General features: G+C 46.3%; 1 protein-coding gene across 1 annotated transcript in view; it reads right to left on the bottom strand.

The window, feature by feature from the left end:
• The window catches only part of LOC135571421 (mucin-2-like), a 53,152-nt gene that overhangs the window by 802 nt on the left and 31,934 nt on the right, over positions 1–20,416 (bottom strand). Inside the window, exons 4-5 of the mRNA XM_065017639.1 lie at positions 14,448–14,960; positions 12,945–12,998 (exon numbers count right to left, since the gene is read on the bottom strand). Coding sequence (XP_064873711.1) covers positions 12,945–12,998; positions 14,448–14,960 — 567 coding nt within the window. The remainder of the gene's footprint in view (positions 1–12,944; positions 12,999–14,447; positions 14,961–20,416) is intronic.

The following is a 20,416-nucleotide window of genomic DNA, read 5'->3' as shown; positions in this document are numbered from 1 at the left end:
TACTTCATAAATTCATTATTTTTTACATCTGTCTTGGTGAGGAAGAAGGACGAGTGCTGCCAGGCTGTGGTCGAGGTGTTTGATAAACGTTGCAAGGCAGAGGAAAAGACACATCTTACCCCGTTAGGATAGCTGGGCGAAACCACACAAAACGCCTCCTTGGAAGAAGGTGTTTGTTTCTTTTCATCATGATCATCATGGTTAAAGATGAGATTAACCCACATTCATGATGGAAAACATTATTGCCCTTTTTGTACCTTTAAAAAAAAGCTTAGGCTACACAGTAAGCACTATAAGACTGGTATGTGTTTCGCTGTAAAGTTACTTTTAACTAAGCTAGGCTGGGCCTGGGGATAGTGTAATTAAACTAGGCTGGGCCTGGGGATGGTGTAATTAAACTAGGCTGGGCCTGGGGATGGTGTAATTAAACTAGGCTGGGCCTGGGGATAGTGTAATTAAACTAGGCTGGGCCTGGGGATAGTGTAATTAAACTAGGCTGGGCCTGGGGATGGTGTAATTAAACTAGGCTGGGCCTGGGGATAGTGTAATTAAACTAGGCTGGGCCTGGGGATAGTGTAATTAAACTAGGCTGGGCCTGGGGATGGTGTAATTAAACTAGGCTGGGCCTGGGGATGGTGTAATTAAACTAGGCTGGGCCTGGGGATGGTGTAATTAAACTAGGCTGGGCCTGGGGATAGTGTAATTAAACTAGGCTGGGCCTGGGGATGGTGTAATTAAACTAGGCTGGGCCTGGGGATGGTGTAATTAAACTAGGCTGGGCCTGGGGATAGTGTAATTAAACTAGGCTGGGCCTGGGGATGGTGTAATTAAACTAGGCTGGGCCTGGGGATGGTGTAATTAAACTAGGCTGGGCCTGGGGGTGGTGTAATTAAACTAGGCTGGGCCTGGGGATAGTGTAATTAAACTAGGCTGGGCCTGGGGATAGTGTAATTAAACTAGGCTGGGTCTGGGGATAGTGTAATTAAACTAGGCTGGGCCTGGGGATAGTGTAATTAAACTAGGCTGGGCCTGGGGATAGTGTAATTAAACTAGGCTGGGCCTGGGGATAGTGTAAATAAACTAGGCTGGGTCTGGGGATGGTGTAATTAAACTAGGCTGGGCCTGGGGATGGTGTAATTAAACTAGGCTGGGTCTGGGGATAGTGTAATTAAACTAGGCTGGGTCTGGGGATGGTGTAATTAAACTAGGCTGGGTCTGGGGATAGTGTAATTAAACTAGGCTGGGTCTGGGGATGGTGTAATTAAACTAGGCTGGGTCTGGGGATAGTGTAATTAAACTAGGCTGGGCCTGGGGATAGTGTAATTAAACTAGGCTGGGTCTGGGGATGGTGTAACTAAACCAGGCTGGGTCTGGGGATGGTGTAATTAAACTAGGCTGGGTCTGGGGATGGTGTAATTAAACTAGGCTGGGCCTGGGGATAGTGTAATTAAACTAGGCTGGGCCTGGGGATAGTGTAATTAAACTAGGCTGGGCCTGGGGATAGTGAAATTAAACTAGGCTGGGCCTGGGGATAGTGTAATTAAACTAGGCTGGGTCTGGGGATGGTGTAATTAAACTAGGCTGGGTCTGGGGATAGTGTAATTAAACTAGGCTGGGTCTGGGGATGGTGTAATTAAACTAGGCTGGGCCTGGGGATAGTGTAATTAAACTAGGCTGGGTCTGGGGATGGTGTAACTAAACCAGGCTGGGTCTGGGGATGGTGTAATTAAACTAGGCTGGGTCTGGGGATGGTGTAATTAAACTAGGCTGGGCCTGGGGATAGTGTAATTAAACTAGGCTGGGCCTGGGGATAGTGTAATTAAACTAGGCTGGGTCTGGGGATGGTGTAATTAAACTAGGCTGGGTCTGGGGATGGTGTAATTAAACTAGGCTGGGTCTGGGGATGGTGTAATTAAACTAGGCTGGGTCTGGGGATGGTGTAACTAAACCAGGCTGGGTCTAGGCTGGGGGATGGTGTAACCAAACCAGGCTGGGGGATGGTGTAACTAAACCAGGCTGGGGGATGGTGTAACCAAACCAGGCTGGGTCTAGGCTGATGGATGGTGTAACTAAACCAGGCTTGGTCTAGGCTGGGGGATGGTGTAACCAAACCAGGCTGGAGGATGGTGTAACTAAACCAGGCTGGGTCTAGGCTGGGGGATGGTGTAACTAAACCAGGCTGGGGGATGGTGTAACCAAACCAGGCTGGGTCTAGGCTGATGGATGGTGTAACCAAACCAGGCTGGGTCTAGGCTGGGGGATGGTGTAACTAAACCAGGCTGGGTCTAGGCTTGGGGATGGTGTAACCAAACCAGGCTGGGTCTAGGCTGGAGGATGGTGTAACTAAACCAGGCTGGGTCTAGGCTGGGGGATGGTGTAACTAAACCAGGCTGGGTCTAGGCTGGGGGATGGTGTACCCAAACCAGGCTGGGTCTAGGCTGGGGGATGGTGTAACTAAACCAGGCTGGGTCTAGGCTGATGGATGGTGTAACTAAACCAGGCTGGGTCTAGGCTGGGGGATGGTGTAACTAAACCAGGCTGGGTCTAGGCTGGGGGATGGTGTAACTAAACCAGGCTGGGTCTAGGCTGATGGATGGTGTAACTAAACCATGCTGGGTCTAGGCTGGGGGATGGTGTAACTAAACCAGGCTGGGCCAAGACACAGTGTTGCTTCTCTTAATTTAGAGTGGCCATGATGATGGCCGTCTCCATCACTCCCTCTAATCTTGAAGAAAGACAGTATTTACTGTAGTATGTACTTTACAGGGGAGGCAGTTGTCCCAAAATGTTGCTGCATTTATATGGAGCCTGATAGTGGTCATGATTTATATGGAGTCTGATAGTGGTCATGATTTATATGGAGTCTGATAGTGGTCATGATTTATATGGAGTCTGATAGTGGTCATGATTTATATGGAGTCTGATAGTGGTCATGATTTATATGGAGCCTGATAGTGGTCATGATTTATATGGAGTCTGATAGTGGTCAGGATTTATATGGAGTCTGATAGTGGTCATGATTTATATGGAGTCTGATAGTGGTCATGATTTATATGGAGTCTGATAGTGGTCATGATTTATATGGAGTCTGATAGTGGTCATGATTTATATGGAGTCTGATAGTGGTCAGGATTTATATGGAGTCTGATAGTGGTCATGATTTATATGGAGTCTGATAGTGGTCAGGATTTATATGGAGTGTGATAGTGGTCATGATTTATATGGAGTCTGATAGTGGTCAGGATTTATATGGAGTCTGATAGTGGTCAGGATTTATATGGAGTCTGATAGTGGTCAGGATTTATATGGAGTCTGATAGTGGTCAAGATTCCTCTGAGTTACAGTAGAGGAGTAAACAGGCCCAGTCGACTCACTTCCTCTGAGGTACAGTAGGGTGCATCTGAGGTACAGTAGGGTGCATCTTAAGTACAGTAGGGTGCATCTTAAGTACAGTAGGGTGCATCTGAGGTACAGTAGGGTGCATCTGAGGTACAGTAGGGTGCATCTGAAGTACAGTAGGGTGCATCTTAAGTACAGTAGGGTGCATCTGAGGTACAGTAGGGTGCATCTTAAGTACAGTAGGGTGCATCTGAGGTACAGTAGGGTGCATCTGAGGTACAGTAGGGTGCATCTGAAGTACAGTAGGGTGCATCTTAAGTACAGTAGGGTGCATCTGAGGTACAGTAGGGTGCATCTTAAGTACAGTAGGGTGCATCTGAAGTACAGTAGGGTGCATCTGAGGTACAGTAGGGTGCATCTGAGGTACAGTAGGGTGCATCTGAGGTACAGTAGGGTGCATCTTAAGTACAATAGGGTGCATCTTAAGTACAGTAGGGTGCATCTGAAGTACAGTAGGGTGCATCTGAAGTACAGTAGGGTGCATCTTAAGTACAGTAGGGTGCATCTGAGGTACAGTAGGGTGCATCTTAAGTACAGTAGGGTGCATCTGAGGTACAGTAGGGTGCATCTGAGGTACAGTAGGGTGCATCTGAAGTACAGTAGGGTGCATCTTAAGTACAGTAGGGTGCATCTGAGGTACAGTAGGGTGCATCTTAAGTACAGTAGGGTGCATCTGAAGTACAGTAGGGTGCATCTGAGGTACAGTAGGGTGCATCTGAGGTACAGTAGGGTGCATCTTAAGTACAGTAGGGTGCATCTGAAGTACAGTAGGGTGCATCTGAAGTACAGTAGGGTGCATCTGAAGTACAGTAGGGTGCATCTGAGGTACAGTAGGGTGCATCTGAAGTACAGTAGGGTGCATCTTAAGTACAGTAGGGTGCATCTGAAGTACAGTAGGGTGCATCTGAGGTACAGTAGGGTGCATCTGAAGTACAGTAGGGTGCATCTTAAGTACAGTAGGGTGCATCTGAATTACAGTAGGGTGCATCTTAAGTACAGTAGGGTGCATCTGAGGTACAGTAGGGTGCATCTGAAGTACAGTAGGGTGCACCTTAAGTACAGTAGGGTGCATCTGAAGTACAGTAGGGTGCATCTTAAGTACAGTAGGGTGCATCTTAAGTACAGTAGGGTGCATCTTAAGTACAGTAGGGTGCATCTGAAGTACAGTAGGGTGCATCTTAAGTACAGTAGGGTGCATCTTAAGTACAGTAGGGTGCATCTGAGGTACAGTAGGGTGCATCTTAAGTACAGTAGGGTGCATCTGAGGTACAGTAAGGTTCATGGGAAAGATAGGGTATGGTGACTACTTCCCCTGAAGTACAGTAGGGTGCATCTGAAGTACAGTAGGCTGTAGGCCCATTCATGGGAAAGGTAGGGTATGGTGACTACTTCCCCTGAGGTACAGTAGGGTGCATCTGAAGTACAGTAGGGTGCATCTGAAGTACACTAGGCTGTAGGCCCATTCATGGGAAAGGTAGGGTATGGTGACTACTTCCCCTGAGGTACAGTAGGGTGCATCTGAAGTACACTAGGCTGTAGGACCATTCATAGGAAAGATAGGGTATGGTGACTACTTCCCCTGAGGTACAGTAGGGTGCATCTGAAGTACAGTAGGGTGCATCTGAAGTACACTAGGCTGTAGGCCCATTCATGGGAAAGGTAGGGTATGGTGACTACTTCCCCTGAAGTACAGTAGTCCGTCTTATGTTTGATCTAAACAGTCTGTGTTCTGCGTGTTCTAAACAGTCTGTGTTATGTCTAATCTAAACAGTCTGTGTTCTGTGTGTTCTAAACAGTCTGTATTCTGTGTGTTCTAAACAGTCTGTGTTATGTCTAATCTAAACAGTCTGTGTTCTGCGTGTTCTAAACAGTCTGTGTTCTGTGTGTTCTAAACAGTCTGTGTTCTGCGTGTTCTAAACAGTCTGTGTTCTGTGTGTTCTAAACAGTCTGTGTTCTGTGTGTTCTAAACAGTCTGTGTTCTGTGTTTTCAGAGGAAGATAATGAATTAGAATCTAAGGCACCTTGACGATTAGTCAGGCCTGCAGGAAATGAATTGTCCTTTATTTAACATTACAAATTACAGTTGAGACACAGCGGAGAGAGCAACGAGTTAGAGAGATGTGACAAAAACATTTAAAGTAGCAATGATTCCCTCCAAGATGCCTGTTGTGAAAATGCCAGAGATGAAATGACAGAGGATATTAGGTAATGTATGATACTCAACGTGATGATAAGCATAATGCGCTTAGTCTGTAATGAATATGTCTATTCCTGTCACAATTACAATTTAAATATGAAATGACATGAGTTTAATTGTAGTATTACAAATGATCATGATGATTACAGCGTTTTGAAAGGGCAGAGGGTACGAAGCAGACATTTTTTGTATTTCATTTTTTATTAACCCATCCACCCCTCCACCCCCTCTTCAGAGGACACATATCTTCTTTGTTTTTTTACAGCTTTTCTGCTACATATACGTACATTTTTACATACATCGTACTTTTATATATAGCAGTCTCATAATAATAATACTTTACCAAACATAAACTCTTTAATCCCGCCCCTCAACCACTCTCAGCCCATCCCACCTATCACCATAGACCTCAGCTCTTTAATCCCGCCCCTCAGCCACTCTTAGCCCATTCCACCTATCACCATAGACCTCAGCTCTTTAATCCCACCCCCTCAGCCACTCTCAGCCCATCCCACCTATCACCATAGACCTCAGCTCTTTAATCCCACCCCCTCAACCACTCTCAGCCCATCCCACCTTTCACCATAGACCTCAGCTCTTTAATCCCACCCCCTCAGCCACTCTTAGCCCATTCCACCTATCACCATAGACCTCAGCTCTTTAATCCCACCCCCTCAGCCACTCTCAGCCCATCCCACCTATCACCATAGACCACCCTCGTTTGGTTTCCATGTGCCATATATTTTTCCATTGTGCTGTGATGTTTTACATAGGTATTGAACCTTTCTAATCATATAGTATCCACAGATTGTGAGCTAAGTTAGGTTAGCTAGCCAGCTATTGTCGTTCTTTTAACGCAACGTAACGTAATCAACACTGCTAGCTAGCCAGCTAGCCCCCGAATAGCAGCACTGTAGAAACTATCACACTCAACGGAACGACTTGATTAGTGTAGTGTCAACAACGCAGCCACTGCCAGCTAGCCTACAAAGTCAACAACGCAGCCACTGCCAGCTAGCCTACTTCAGCAGTACTGTATCATTTTAATCATTTTAGTCAATAAGATTCTTGCTACGTAAGCTTAACTTTCTGAACATTCGAGACGTGTAGTCCACTTGTCATTCCAATCTCCTTTGCATTAGCGTAGCCTCTTCTGTAGCCTGTCAACTATGTGTCTGTCTATCCCTGTTCTCTCCTCTCTGCACAGACCATACAAACGCTCCACACCGCGTGGCCGCGGCCACCCTAATCTGGTGGTCCCAGCGCGCACGACCCACGTGGAGTTCCAGGTCTCCGGTAGCCTCTGGAACTGCCGATCTGCGGCCAACAAGGCAGAGTTCATCTCAGCCTATGCCTCCCTCCAGTCCCTCGACTTCTTGGCACTGACGGAAACATGGATCACCACAGACAACACTGCTACTCCTACTACTCTCTCTTCGTCCGCCCACGTGTTCTCGCACACCCCGAGAGCTTCTGGTCAGCGGGGTGGTGGCACCGGGATCCTCATCTCTCCCAAGTGGTCATTCTCTCTTTCTCCCTTACCCATCTGTCTATCGCCTCCTTTGAATTCCATGCTGTCACAGTTACCAGCCCTTTCAAGCTTAACATCCTTATCATTTATCGCCCTCCAGGTTCCCTCGGAGAGTTCATCAATGAGCTTGATGCCTTGATAAGCTCCTTTCCTGAGGACGGCTCACCTCTCACAGTTCTGGGCGACTTTAACCTCCCCACGTCTACCTTTGACTCATTCCTCTCTGCCTCCTTCTTTCCACTCCTCTCCTCTTTTGACCTCACCCTCTCACCTTCCCCCTACTCACAAGGCAGGCAATACGCTCGACCTCATCTTTACTAGATGCTGTTCTTCCACTAACCTCATTGCAACTCCCCTCCAAGTCTCCGACCACTACCTTGTATCCTTTTCCCTCTCGCTCTCATCCAACACTTCCCACACTGCCCCTACTCGGATGGTATCGCGCCGTCCCAACCTTCGCTTTCTCTCCCCCGCTACTCTCTCCTCTTCCATCCTATCATCTCTTCCCTCTGCTCAAACCTTCTCCAACCTATCTCCTGATTCTGCCTCCTCAACCCTCCTCTCCTCCCTTTCTGCATCCTTTGACTCTCTATGTCCCCTATCCTCCAGGCCGGCTCGGTCCTCCCCTCCCGCTCCGTGGCTCGACGACTCATTGCGAGCTCACAGAACAGGGCTCCGGGCAGCCGAGCGGAAATGGAGGAAAACTCGCCTCCCTGCGGACCTGGCATCCTTTCACTCCCTCCTCTCTACATTTTCCTCTTCTGTCTCTGCTGCTTAAGCCACTTTCTACCACTCTAAATTCCAAGCATCTGCCTCTAACCCTAGGAAGCTCTTTGCCACCTTCTCCTCCCTCCTGAATCCTCCTCCCCCTCCCCCTCCTCCCTCTCTGCAGATGACTTCGTCAACCATTTTGAAAAGAAGGTCGACGACATCCGATCCTCGTTTGCTAAGTCAAACGACACCGCTGGTTCTGCTCACACTGCCCTACCCTGTGCTCTGACCTCTTTCTCCCCTCTCTCTCCAGATGAAATCTCGCGTCTTGTGACGGCCGGCTGCCCAACAACCTGCCCGCTTGACCCTATCCCCTCCTCTCTTCTCCAGACCATCTCCGGAGACCTTCTCCCTTACCTCACCTCGCTCATCAACTCATCCCTGACCGCTGGCTACGTCCCTTCCGTCTTCAAGAGAGCGAGAGTTGCACCCCTTCTGAAAAAACCTACACTCGATCCCTCTGATGTCAACAACTACAGACCAGTATCCCTTCTTTCTTTTCTCTCCAAAACTCTTGAACGTGCCGTCCTTGGCCAGCTCTCCCGCTATCTCTCTCAGAATGACCTTCTTGATCCAAATCAGTCAGGTTTCAAGACTAGTCATTCAACTGAGACTGCTCTTCTCTGTATCACGGAGGCGCTCCGCACTGCTAAAGCTAACTCTCTCTCCTCTGCTCTCATCCTTCTAGACCTATCGGCTGCCTTCGATACTGTGAACCATCAGATCCTCCTCTCCACCCTCTCCGAGTTGGGCATCTCCGGCGCGGCCCACGCTTGGATTGCGTCCTACCTGACAGGTCGCTCCTACCAGGTGGCGTGGCGAGAATCTGTCTCCTCACCACGTGCTCTCACCACTGGTGTCCCCCAGGGCTCTATTCTACGCCCTCTCCTATTCTCGCTATACACCAAGTCACTTGGCTCTGTCATAACCTCACATGGTCTCTCCTATCATTGCTATGCAGACGACACACAATTAATCTTCTCCTTTCCCCCTTCTGACGACCAGGTGGCGAATCGCATCTCTGCATGTCTGGCAGACATATCAGTGTGGATGACGGATCACCACCTCAAGCTGAACCTCGGCAAGACGGAGCTGCTCTTCCTCCCGGGGAAGGACTGCCCGTTCCATGATCTCGCCATCACGGTTGACAACTCCATTGTGTCCTCCTCCCAGAGCGCTAAGAACCTTGGCGTGATCCTGGACAACACCCTGTCGTTCTCAAATAACATCAAGGCGGTGGCCCGTTCCTGTAGGTTCATGCTCTACAACATCCGCAGAGTACGACCCTGCCTCACACAGGAAGTGGCGCAGGTCCTAATCCAGGCACTTGTCATCTCCCGTCTGGATTACTGCAACTCGCTGTTGGCTGGGCTCCCTGCCTGTGCCATTAAACCCTACAACTCATCCAGAACGCCGCAGCCCGTCTGGTGTTCAACCTTCCCAAGTTCTCTCACGTCACCCCGCTCCTCCGCTCTCTCCACTGGCTTCCAGTTGAAGCTCGCATCCTCTACAAGACCATGGTGCTTGCCTACGGAGCTGTGAGGGGAACGGCACCTCAGTACCTCCAGGCTCTGATCAGGCCCTACACCCAAACAAGGGCACTGCGTTCATCCACCTCTGGCCTGCTCGCCTCCCTACCACTGAGGAAGTACAGTTCCCGCTCAGCCCAGTCAAAACTGTTCGCTGCTCTGGCCCCCCAATGGTGGAACAAACTCCCTCATGACGCCAGGACAGCGGAGTCAATCACCACCTTCCGGAGACACCTGAAACCCCACCTCTTTAAGGAATACCTAGGATAGGATAAAGTAATCCTTCTCACCCCCCTTAAAAGATTTAGATGCACTATTGTAAAGTGGCTGTTCCACTGGATGTCATAAGGTGAATGCACCAATTTGTAAGTCGCTCTGGATAAGAGCGTCTGCTAAATGACTTAAATGTAAATGTCTTAAATGTCTAAAGATGAAAACCTTTCCTAGGAGTATTATTATATTATTTATTGACTGACTATGGCTTTCCAGATTGCCCAACACTGCTATATGTAAGGTTAATTTGAAGTGCATGTTGTGATTTTTTAACCGTTCCTGAACCTGTGACCAGAAACAAGCTACATAGGGACAATACCAGAATAAATTATCTATTGATTCTGTCCCTTTGCAGTAAAATCTACAGAGATGAGATTGTTGTATGCCCCATATATATAGCATTCTGTTGGTGGCAAGAATTTTGTATAATAATTTAAATTTAAAAACTCTAAATGTTGAATCAAATGTTGTTTTTATACCAGTTCATAAACCATGTGCCATGGAATTTGTCACGTTCTGACCTTAGTTCCTTTGTTATGTCTTTGTTTTAGTATGGTCAGGGCGTGAGTTGGGTGGGTTGTCTCTTCCCATTGATTTTGCAACCTGTATGTTTCTGGAGGATAAATCTGAAATTGTAACCATCTTTGTATGGCTTGTTTAAAAAAGGGCAACACTTTAAACAACATTTTATTTTCAATTAGTCGGAAATGAGAAGTTCGTAATCTGTATAAAGGCAAAAAGGCCATTTTTGAACCAAGGACGAGCCTTTCTTAATAAACTACTGGAGGACCATTTTGGGTTTAAGTATTACTTATGTATGAGTGAAGCTTTTAGTGAGAGGTTTAAAGCTTTAATATGTAATCATTTTAGCCCCCCAAATTCATATTCATTATATAAATAGGCACATTTAATGTCTACTTCACCATACGCCCATTTTATTGGTAAACTACAAGGTTGTGTAAACACTGTCTTTTAACGATCCAATACGCAATATGGTACACTTAATTAGGTTTTAATCCAGAGAGGCTAGAAAAGTGATCAAGATCTTCGAGACTGTGCAGGGATCCACATTGCAAACTTAGGAAAATAACTAGAGTCATCGGCATACATTGACACTCGGCATACATTGACACTCGGCATACATTGACACTCGGCATACATTGACACTCGGCATACATTGACACTAGTTTTTAACCCCTGGATTTCTAACCTCTAGATGTTCTTGTTGGATCTAATTTTAATAGCTAGCATTTCAATGGCCATAATAAATAGATATGGAGACAACGGACAGCCTTGTTTAACTCCTCTTAAAAGCTCGATACTTTCTGAGAAGTAACCATTATTTATTATTTTACATCTGGGGTTGCTGTTATGCACATTCTCTGGCACCACAGGTGTGAACAGTCTGTGATCTGTGTGATTTAAACAGTATGTGATCTGTGTGTTCTAAACAGTCTCTGATCTGTGTTCTAAACAGTCTGTGTTCTGTGCTCTAAACAGTCTGTGTTCTGTGTGTTCTAAACAGTCTGTGTTCTGTGTGTTCTAAACAGTCTGTGATCTGTGTGTTTTAAACAGTTTGTGTTCTGTGTGTTCTAAACAGTCTGTGTTCTGTGTGTTCTAAACAGTCTGTGTTCTGTGTGTTCTAAACAGTCTGTGTTCTGTGTGCTCTAAACAGTCTGTGTTCTGTGTGTTCTAAACAGTCTGTGATCTGTGTGTTCTAAACAGTCTGTGATCTGTGTGTTTTAAACAGTCTGTGTTCTGTGTGTTCTAAACAGTCTGTGATCTGTGTGTTCTAAACAGTCTGTGTTCTGTGTGTTCTAAACAGTCTGTGTTCTGTGTGTTCTAAACAGTCTGTGATCTGTGTTCTAAACAGTCTGTGTTCTGTGTGTTCTAAACAGTCTGTGTTCTGTGTGTTCTAAACAGTCTGTGTTCTGTGTGTTCTAAACAGTCTGTGTTCTGTGTGTTCTAAACAGTCTGTGATCTGTGTGTTCTAAACAGTCTGTGATCTGTGTGTTCTAAACAATCTGTGTTCTGTGTGTTCTAAACAGTCTGTGTTCTGTGTGTTCTAAACAGTCTGTGTTCTGTGTGTTCTAAACAGTCTGTGTTCTGTGTGTTCTAAACAGTCTGTGTTCTGTGTGTTCTAAACAGTCTGTGTTCTGTGTGTTCTAAACAGTCTGTGTTCTGTGTGTTCTAAACAGTCTGTGTTCTGTGTGTATAGAGCTGGAGAAGAGCAAGGTAATGAATTAGAATCTGAAACACCTTGACGATTAGTCAGGCCTGCAGGAAATGAATTGTCCTTTATTTAACATTACAAATTACAGTTGAGACACAGCGGAGAGAGCACCGAGTTAGAGAGATGTGACAAATACATTTAAAGTAGCAATGATTCCCTCCAAGATGCCTGTTGTGAAAATGCCAGAGATTAAATGACAACGAATATTAGGTAATGTATGATACTCAACGTGATGATAAGCATAATGTGGTTAGTTCAAATCAAACCAATTGTCATTTGTCACACGCGCCGAATACAACAGGTGTAGACCTTACAGTGAATTGCTTACTTACAAGCCCTTAATCAACAATGCAGTTTTAAGAAAAATAAGTGTTAAGTAAAAAATAAAATAACAAATAACAAATCATTAAAGAGCAGTAGTAAAATAACAGTAGCGAAGCTATATACAGGGGGTACCGGTACAGAGTCAATTTAAACATGAAATTATATAAGTTTAATTGCAGTATTACAAATTATCATGATTGCAGTGTTTTGAGGGCAGAGTGTACGAAGCAGACATTGTTGTGGGAGTGGTTTGCTTGAGAATGCTACAATGTGTATTTTGAACTTATTATGGAATGAAGAGCTTGGGGTTTGACTGTGCTTGACTGTGTTTCCTCCACCTAGCTCTGGTCCATGGTCCACCTAGCTCTGGTCCATGGTTAGTGGTCCACCTAGCTCTGGTCCATGGTCCACCTAGCTCTGGTCCATGGTCAGTGGTCCACCTTGCTCTGGTCCATGGTTAGTGGTCCACCTTGCTCTGGTCCATGGTAAGTGGTCCACCTTGCTCTGGTCCATGGTCAGTGGTCCACCTTGCTCTGGTCCATGGTCCACCTAGCTCTGGTCCATGGTTAGTGGTCCACCTAGCTCTGGTCCATGGTCCACCTAGCTCTGGTCCATGGTCAGTGGTCCACCTTGCTCTGGTCCATGGTTAGTGGTCCACCTAGCTCTGGTCCATGGTCAGTGGTCCACCTTGCTCTGGTCCATGGTCAGTGGTCCACCTTGCTCTGGTCCATGGTCAATGACCTGAAGAGAGATGGGACCACAGTCTCAAAGAAAACCATTAGTAACACACTACGCCGTCATGGATTAAAATCCTGCAGCGCACGTAAGGTCCCCCTGCTCAAGCCAGCGCATGTCCAGGCCTGTCTGAAGTTTGCCAATGACCATCTGGATGATCCAGAGGAGGAATGGGAGAAGGTCATGTGGTCTGATGAGACAAAAATATAGCTTTTTGGTCTAAACTCCACTTGCCGTGTTTGGAGGAAGAAGAAGGATGAGTACAACTCCAATAACACCATCCCAACCGTGAAGCATGGAGGTGGAAACATCATTCTTTGGGGAAGCTTTTCTGCAAAGGGGACAGGACGACTGCACCGTATTGAGGGGAGGATGGATGGGGCCATGGATCTTGGCCAACAACCTCCTTCCGTCAGTAAGAGCATTGAAGATGGGTCATGGCTGGGTCTTCCAGCATGACAACGACCCGAAACACACAGCCAGGGCAACTCGGGAGTGGCTCCGTAAGAAGCATCTCAAGGTCCTGGAGTGGCCTAGCCAGTCTCCAGACCTGAACCCAATAGAACATCTTTGGAGGGAGCTGAAAGTCCATATTGCCCAGCGACAGACCCAAAACCTGAAGGATCTGGAGAAGGTCTGTATGGAGGAGTGGGCCAAAATCCCTGCTGCAGTGTGTGCAAACCTGGTCAAGAACTACAGGAAACATATGATCTCTGTAATTGCAAACAAAGGTTTCTGTACCAAATATTAAGTTCTGCATTTCTGATGTATCAAATACTTATGTCATGCAATAAAATGCTAACCAATTACTTAAAAATCATACAATGTCATTTTCTGGATTTTTGTTTTAGTCTCTCACAGTTGAAGTGTACCTATGATAAAAATGACAGACCTCTACATGCTTTGTAAGTAGGAAAACCTGCCAAATCCGCAGTGTATCAAACACTTGTTCTCCCCACTGTATATATGAATATGACCTCATGGAGATACACTTATCTATATGACTCTACATTGCTATATATCTATTTCAGTCATAGTGGTTACAAACCCATTTAGCTCTCACAGTCTCACTTCAGAATTAGATGATCATCGATATTTCTCAAATGTCAAATTTCGAAGTTGTAGCAAACGTCATCTCCCGACGTCCTCAGACATGGATGGACGTTGAATACTGACTTGTATCACGGGTGACCAGGCTGTAAAAACCACACCATCATCTCCTCCCTGCCTGGTATTGGGACGTTAGCCTGCTGCATAACGAAGTGTTGGAGTTCAGTAATGAGACTGTTTACAGGAAGTGCTTGTTTCACTTGAATCAGGCCCAGTATGCAGTCAGGAAATGGGAGCAGAATTCCTGTGGAATAAATGAAGGGGAAATGGCCTGCCGCAGGATCTGAAACGAGAGGGTCTGAAAAGCCATAGCCCTCTCCTCTGGTGTAGACCTGTGATGTGGACCTGAGGTGTGGAGCTGTGGTGTGGACCTGTGGTGTGGACCTGTGGTGTGGACCTGTATTGAACCTGTGATGTAGACCAGTGGTGGATCTGTCGTGGGTCTGTGGTGAACCTGTGGTGTAGACCTGAGGTGCTCCTGTGGTGTAGACCTGTATTGGACCTGTCGTGTAGACCAGTTGTGGTACTGTGGTGTGGACCTGTGGTGTAGACCTGTGGTGTGGACCTGTGGTGGACCTGTGGTGTGGACCTGTGGTGTAGACCTGTGGTGTGGACCTGTGGTGGACCTGTCGTGTAGACCTGTGGTGTAGACCTGTGGTGTAGACCTGTGGTGTGGACCTGTGGTGTTGACCTGTGGTGTAGACCTATGGTGTAGACCTGTAGTGTGGACCTGTGGTGTAGACCTGTGGTGTTGACCTGTGGTGTAGACCTGTGGTGTTGACCTGTGGTGTGGACCTGTGGTGTTGACCTGTGGTGTGGACCTGTGGTGTGGACCTGTGGTGGACCAGGACTCAGTAGCTGAGGATGATGGAATAATATGAAACATCCTGAGTGTTCTTTTCATTAGCAGCATGGTCAAATGTATCGGTTGCTTATCCAGCCTTGTGTGTGTGTGTGTGTGCGTGTGTCTGTGCGTGTGTGTGTGTGTGTGCGTGTGTCTGTGTGTGTGTGTGTGTGTGTGTGTGTGTGTGTGTGTGTGTGTGTGTGTGTGTGTGCGCGTGCGTGCGTGCGTGCGTGCGTGTGTGTGTGTGTGTGCGTGTGTCTGTGCGTGTGTGTGTGTGCATGAACGAATGCTCTCTAAGGAGGATCATGAAGGGGATTTTTGCTTGTGGAAATAATAACCAACCACAACATGTGTTCGGTAAGCCTTTAGTTTACCCAGGTACCTGGATTCCTCTAATATCCTATGACCTTTTTAATGTGAGACCATGTTCTCCATTTCAATGTCCCTCCCTTCACTGGTCCTTGGGGGTTGGGAAGCATGGCCTCAATATGTCAGTTGTGTAAACCTATCAATCCAGCCTGGATGAAGCAATGTTGAGGTATGCTGGCAGACAGTATGTGGAACATGTTATTGGTGATTCATATTAGCCCTTAACCCAACTAATCCCCCCCATTAACTCCACCTGCAAACAGCTCATATCCCAGGTGACCCATTTTCTCAATTACTAATGCCATTAGTCTGCACATTCCATTTACTAAGACAGCTATGCCTTTTCGGCACCAGCATACATCCATGTTTTGTGTAGATTTCATGAGCTCTCTTGGGATGATTACTTTATTATATGTTAGCCGTATTCCGAACACAAAGACTGCTGTAGAAGGGTTACTGCACCTCTCATATCAGGGGGGGCAGGTAGCCTAGTGGTTAGAGCATTGGGCCAGCAACCGAAAGGTTGCTAGATCGAATCCCTGAGCTGACAAGGTAAAATCTGTCGTTCTGCCCTTGAACAAGGCAGTTACCCCACTGTTCCTAGATCCGTCATTATAAAAAATAATTTGTCCGTAACTGTTTTGCCTAGTTAAATAAAGGTTGTTTTATATGTACCTTTATTTAACTAGGCAAAACAGTTACGGACAAACTGTTCTGCCTGCGGCTATGGAACCCTGACCTGTTCACTGGACGTGCTACCTGTCCCAGACCTGCTGTTTTGTACTGTCTCTCTACTGCAGCTGCTTTCTCTAACTCTGAATGGTCAGCTATGAAAAGCCTACTGACATTTACTCCTGAGGTGCTGACCTGTTGCACCCTCTACCACTGTGATTAATATTATCTGACCCTTCTGGTCATCTATGAACGTCTTAACATCTTGGCCATGTTTTGTTATAATCTCCACCCGGCACAGCCAGAAGAGGACTGGCCACCCCTCATAGCCTGGTTCCACTCTAGGTTTCTTCCTAGGTTCTGGCCTTTCTAGTGAGTTTTTCCTAGCCACCGTGCTTCTACATCTGCATTGCTTGCTGTTTTGGGGTTTTAGGCTGTGTTTCTATAAATACATTTGATTTGCTCTTCTCACTAACGACAAATGATTGCATCGTTTTAATATATTTCGCTGCCTGTTTTTTGTTGTGTTCTGAATAAGAGTTTCATCATATATTCTTGCACAAGGCTACTAGGCTACTGTTGCCTTCTGGCAATGCAATACTTCAACCACTAGAAACTCATTGTCTAAAGTTTAAGGGAGGATAAGCACATTCTCACGTCAAGTTCAGTTTTTATAAAGTGGTGCCAGAATGTTTTGTGGCATATTCTGTGTGTACGCAACATTTATAAATGAGGCCCCTGGTCAATATATTGTATCTCATCATGATCCTCAAAGCACCATCCATCTCTCTGGGCAAACACCACTGACACTAATCACAGTTGATAATGGATTCATTCTGTGATAATCAAGGCATCTCCACAGCAGCCATATAGACAATAGTCATCAATGTCGGAGCTACATCAAATACATTTGTCATTCACAGCAGACGCTCCAGAGCTAGAGTTTACAGATGCCTTAAGGGATGCATAGTTCCTAGTTTGTTTACCGGAGTGTGGAATTTTAAGGAGAGAAACATTTACCCTCCCAGGATTTGTTTATGAGACTGGCTAGTTTAAAGTGGTCTATATGTTTCTGTTGATATCTAGCTAGCTAAACCACTTTGCTAAAAAAAAAAAAAAAAAAACATGAATTATTCTGCCATCATCATGACAATCTGAATATGACATCATCTTCCTGTCCCCCAGCCCGTGTCCTGTATATGCAATGTTCTGGTGTAACACTGGTTACATTGGATGCTTATATTAGCTTTCTTAGCTTTCATCAGGGTGGACGTCATCTTCACACAGACCATCGAGTGAAAATTGGTTTTGAATGGAGCCGTGGTAATGGCGAAGGGATTCCAGATGATGTGTCAGTGCTGGAGAAGTCCCTAAAATAAGCCCCCCCCCCCCCCCGGACAGGCCTGTGTGTTTCTGGAGCACCCCACCTAGCCAGGCTTGTGTGTTTCTGGAGCACCCCACCCAGCCAGGCCTGTGTGTTTCTGGAGCACCCCACCTAGCCAGGCCTGTGTGTTTCTGGAGCACCCCACCTAGCTAGGCCTGTGTGTTTCTGGAGCACCCCTCCTAGCCAGGCCTGTGTGTTTCTGGAGCACCCCTCCTAGCCGGGCCTGTGTGTTTCTGGAGCACTCCACCCAGCCAGGCCTGTGTGTACAGTACTGTAGTATGGCCTCACACAATGAGACAAAGCTACATATTAACTAGCCTGAAACCCTAACCAGGAATATACTCTATGTTATTGCAGTGTGTTGTGCCTCAGCAGTTGCAATTCTGTTCTCTTTCTATTACAGTTGGATCTGTGGTAAAGTACGGGGGACTGTGCTGTCCCGTTGGAATACAGAGGGCTACAGATCGAACAATTAAAGCCAAGCTCTAACAATCCTCTAGTGTGAGTGAGACATATTGGAGAATGAACAGGAACAATAGATCCAGTTTAGAATGTTTAACCGCCTAACCTCCACCAAAAACAATATAACTAGCCACTAGAGACAAGGGAAATATGTGACTGGAATAGAACAAGTAACAGCTCTTGAATGTTCAGAGATTTCTTCATAGTAAAGTTGGTCACATACACATGGTTAGCAGATGTTAATGCGAGTGTAGCGAAATGCTTGTGCTTCAAGTTCCATCAGTGCAGTAATATCTAACAAGTAATCTAACAACTTTACAATGACTTCCTTATACACACAAATGTAAAGGATAATATATAAGAGTATGTACATATAAATACATGGATGAGTGATGGCTGTGCGGCATAGGCAAGATGCAGTAGATGGTATAGAAAACAGTGTATACATATGAGATGAGTAATGTAGGACATGTAGACATTATTATTAAAGTGGACTTATTTAAAGTGACTAGTGATAACTTTATTAAATCCATTTATTACATTTATTAAAGTGGCAAGAGATTTGAGTCTGTATGTTGGCAGCAGCCACTCTATGTTAATGATGGCTGTTTAACAGTCTCATGGCCTTGATATAGAAGTCTCATGGCCTTGATATAGAAGTCTCATGGCCTTGATATAGAAGTCTCATGGCCTTGATATAGAAGTCTGATGGCCTTGATATAGAAGTCTCATGGCCTTGATATAGAAGTCTCATGGCCTTGATATAGAAGTCTCATGGCCTTGATATAGAAGTCTGATGGCCTTGATATAGAAGTCTCATGGCCTTGATATAGAAGTATCATGGCCTTGATATAGAAGTATCATGGCCTTGATATAGAAGTATCATGGCCTTGATATAGAAGTCTGATGGCCTTGATATAGAAGTCTCATGGCCTTGATATAGAAATCTCATGGCCTTGATATAGAAGTCTCATGGCCTTGATATAGAAGTCTGATGGCCTTGATATAGAAGTCTCATGGCCTTGATATAGAAGTCTCATGGCCTTGATATAGAAGTATCATGGCCTTGATATAGAAGTCTCATGGCCTTGATATAGAAGTCTCATGGCCTTGATATAGAAGTCTGATGGCCTTGATATAGAAGTCTCATGGCCTTGATATAGAAGTCTGATGGCCTTGATATAGAAGTATCATGGCCTTGATATAGAAGTATCATGGCCTTGATATGTGGTGCCTTCTTCACCACAATGTCTGTGTGGGAGTGAACCATTTAATTTAGTCCGTGATGTGTACGCCGAGGAACTTCAAACTTTACACCTTCTCCACTGCTGTCCCATCGATGTGGATGGGGGATGCTCCCATCTGCTGTTTCCTGAAGTCCACGATCATCTCCTTTGTTTTGTTGGCATTGAGTGAGAGGTTGTTTTTCTGACACCACACTCTGAGTGCCCTCACCTTCTCCCTGTAGGCCGTCTCGTCGTTGTTGGTAATCAAGCCTACCACTGTAGTGTTGTTTGCAAACTTGATGATTGAGTTGAAGATGTGGATGTGGATCTGTGGTAAAGTACGAGGGACTGTGCTGTCCCGTTGGAATACAGCGCTGCATGGCCACGCAGTCATGGGTGAACAGGGAGTACAGTACAGGAGAGGGCTCAGAACGCACCCTTGTGGGGCCCCAGTGTTGAGGATCAGCGGGGTGGAGATGTTGTTTCCTACTTCCACCACCTGGGGGCGGCCCGTCAGAAAGTCCAGGACCCAGTTGCACAGGGCGGGGTCGAGGACAAGCTCTACACACACTACAACCAGGACAGGCTCTACACACACAACACAACCAGGACAGGCTCTACACACACAAAACAACCAGGACAGCCTCTACACACACAACACAACCAGGACAGGCTCTACAGCACACAACACAACCAGGACAGGCTCTACAGCACACAGCACAACCAGGACAGGCTCTACAGCACACAACACAACCAGGACAGGCTCTACACACAACACAACCAGGACAGGCTCTACAGCACACAACACAACCAGGACAGGCTCTACACACAACACAACCAGGACAGGCTCTACAGCACACAACACAACCAGGACAGGCTCTACAGCACACAACACAACCAGGACAGACTCTACAGCACACAACACAACCAGGACAGACTCTACAGCACACAACACAACCAGGACAGGCTCTACACACAACACAACCAGGACAGGCTCTACAGCACACAACACAACCAGGACAGACTCTACAGCACACAACACAACCAGGACATACTCTACAGCACACAACACAACCAGGACAGACTCTACAGCACACAACACAACCAGGACAGACTCTACAGCACACAACACAACCAGGACAGGCTCTACAGCACACAACACAACCAGGACAGGCTCTACAGCACACAACACAACCAGGACAGACTCTACAGCACAGCACACAACACAACCAGGACAGGCTCTACACACAACACAACCAGGACAGGCTCTACAGCACACAACACAACCAGGACAGGCTCTACACAAACAACTCAACCAGGACAGGCTCTACAGCACACAACAAAACCAGGACAGGTT

The sequence above is a fragment of the Oncorhynchus nerka genome, linkage group LG1 (genome assembly GCF_034236695.1).
Source record: "Oncorhynchus nerka isolate Pitt River linkage group LG1, Oner_Uvic_2.0, whole genome shotgun sequence".
NCBI lineage: Eukaryota > Metazoa > Chordata > Actinopteri > Salmoniformes > Salmonidae > Oncorhynchus > Oncorhynchus nerka.
The sequence above is the reverse complement of the archived record's forward strand: the minus strand, read 5'-3'. Positions and strand labels throughout refer to the sequence as shown.